The sequence below is a fragment of the Mus caroli genome, chromosome 9 (genome assembly GCF_900094665.2).
Source record: "Mus caroli chromosome 9, CAROLI_EIJ_v1.1, whole genome shotgun sequence".
In the NCBI taxonomy this organism is placed as follows: domain Eukaryota; kingdom Metazoa; phylum Chordata; class Mammalia; order Rodentia; family Muridae; genus Mus; species Mus caroli.
Window position 1 is genome coordinate 82,270,508 of NC_034578.1, and position 2,137 is coordinate 82,272,644.

The 2,137-nt window shown below is 40.2% G+C and overlaps 1 protein-coding gene across 1 annotated transcript in view; it reads right to left on the minus strand.

Moving 5' to 3' along the window:
• Ibtk (inhibitor of Bruton tyrosine kinase) overlaps positions 1 to 2,137 on the minus strand; it is a 65,565-nt gene that overhangs the window by 2,189 nt on the left and 61,239 nt on the right. The window contains exons 25-26 of the mRNA XM_029481964.1: positions 638 to 709; positions 155 to 287 (exon numbers count right to left, since the gene is read on the minus strand). Coding sequence (XP_029337824.1) covers positions 155 to 287; positions 638 to 709 — 205 coding nt within the window. The remainder of the gene's footprint in view (positions 1 to 154; positions 288 to 637; positions 710 to 2,137) is intronic.

Sequence of the window (2,137 nt, forward strand, 5' to 3'; positions counted from 1 at the left end):
AAGGCAGAGGGAGGAAAGAGTGCCATGAGTTAGAGGTCAACCTGGACTACAAGGTTAGACACTGCTTCAAAAACCAAATAACAACAAATCTCAAAGACCTAGAGTTGAAATGTAACACAGTTCTCAGAGCGAGCAGAGCAAGTATGTCATTTACCTGAATGAGAGCCAAGGGTTTCTCCCGGCTTCTGATGAGGGCAGCTTCTTGTTGCCGCTCTTCTTCTACAATGGATGCAAATGTGACTGGAGCAACTGCGGGAGAAGCCACCAGGGAGGAAGACTGCCAGGGGCTGTAAGAATAGCAATACTGACTTTCACTCATGTCCTCCAGGTTTNGCAAGTAAAATTTCCTAGGACATATACTTAGCATTGCTGCCTCCCCTACCCAGGGACTATCTCATGAGAGAATGGCGAGCTGAGGACATGGGAAGGGAGAATCATCATTTCACGTGAAGGGTTGCAGGCACACGTTTAGAAAAACAGGTGTAGTAGGTTAACTCTTACTTTAGGAAAGATAATATTCAAACAATACACTCTAGTGACCTCTACACAATTATCCATTTCTTCATACGCATTTGTCTCCATGTGATGCACCAGCTTAGGACTCGAGGCCCACAGATAACCAATTAAGCTTACTTACTTGGGACTGTCTAGAACTGGAAAATCAGAAACATGATTGCTTTCTAGTCCTGGAGTTCCATGGGTTGAACATCTGTAAAACAAATTCCAAGCATCAGAATTAAGGATTTCATCAATATTAATAAAACTTCTTACTAATAGATACAGCAGAACTGTGAGATCCTGACTCAGGAGACAAATTACCGTGTGCAGTCAGGCTTAGCTTAAGAAGTACAATCAAACAAAGAAATCTACAGAGACTTGAACCACATGGGGAAAGTGTAAGCAGTCCTTTTCTAATGATGTTCGTGTGTCATTATGTATGGTAATCAGGCATATATAAGAAGTACAGACGCTGGTGTGAATAATCAGCACTCAGATTTTGTTTTGTTTTGTTTTGTTTTGTTTTGTTGGTTTTTCGAGACTGAGTCTCTCTGTATAGCCCTGGCTGTCCTGGAACTCACTTTGTAGACCAGGCTGGCCTCAAACTCAGAAACAGCACTCAGATTTTGTGGGCAACTAACACACTGTGATAGGATCCAGATGACAGNCAGAACAGAATAGAGTATGGGATTCGTTAGAAGTTTCTGAACTNGAACCCTAAGTCCAAATAAACCCTTCCTTCTGTAAACTGCCATGATTGTGGCACTCTGTTACAGCAAAATAAAAGTAACAAACATGGTAAGTTTGTCCTTTTATTATGTTTTAACACNCACTATAGCAAGCCTCTGGTCTCTAGACCTGGTTTGCAAGACCTTCCCAAAGGACTTCACCAAGAGAAGTTGCATCTGGTCTCTATCCAAGTTAAATACATCAGAATATAGAATACTTTCATTTGTGTTACATTTTTGTCTAGATTTAAAGGTTTCCGAGTCCATGATGGCAGAGCAGGAGCAGTATGCTCCATGGCTAGAACAGAGAGCTGAGAGCTCATATCTTCTATCATAAACAGAAAGTAGAAAGTGCACTGGAAATGGCCTACATCTCTCTCAAAGTTTGCCTCCACTGACACACTTCCTCTAGCAAGGACAAACTTCATAAGCCTCCACAAACAGTATGCCCACTAGGGGAGCAAATATTCACATGCCGAATCTATTGGGGACAGCTCATCAATAGTCACACTTCAGATACTGAAAATTATCCAGGCTTTCTGGGAACCAACTAAAATGTATCAGTACTTTCAACAATACACAAATACTGTAGAACTGATTAACTACTTAGTTGTTAGGTAAGTGCAGTTAAGTCCATAGTTACGAATTATTAAAGGGGAAGAAAGCATAGGTATAATCAAAGTATAGAGACGTCACAAAGAAACCTGTTATTTTACACAATTAATATTAGCCAATAAAGGACTGAAAATGGTATGTTATAAACTAACAAAACTAAATTAANAGTCTTAGGAGGTTTCAAACCCAGGGTCTACTGGATCAATGCAAACTAAAGCTTTAAAAATAACCATTCTATTTTAGGAAGGACTGTGATATAGGAGATCAGAAACAAGCCTCAATGGGTTTGTATGACC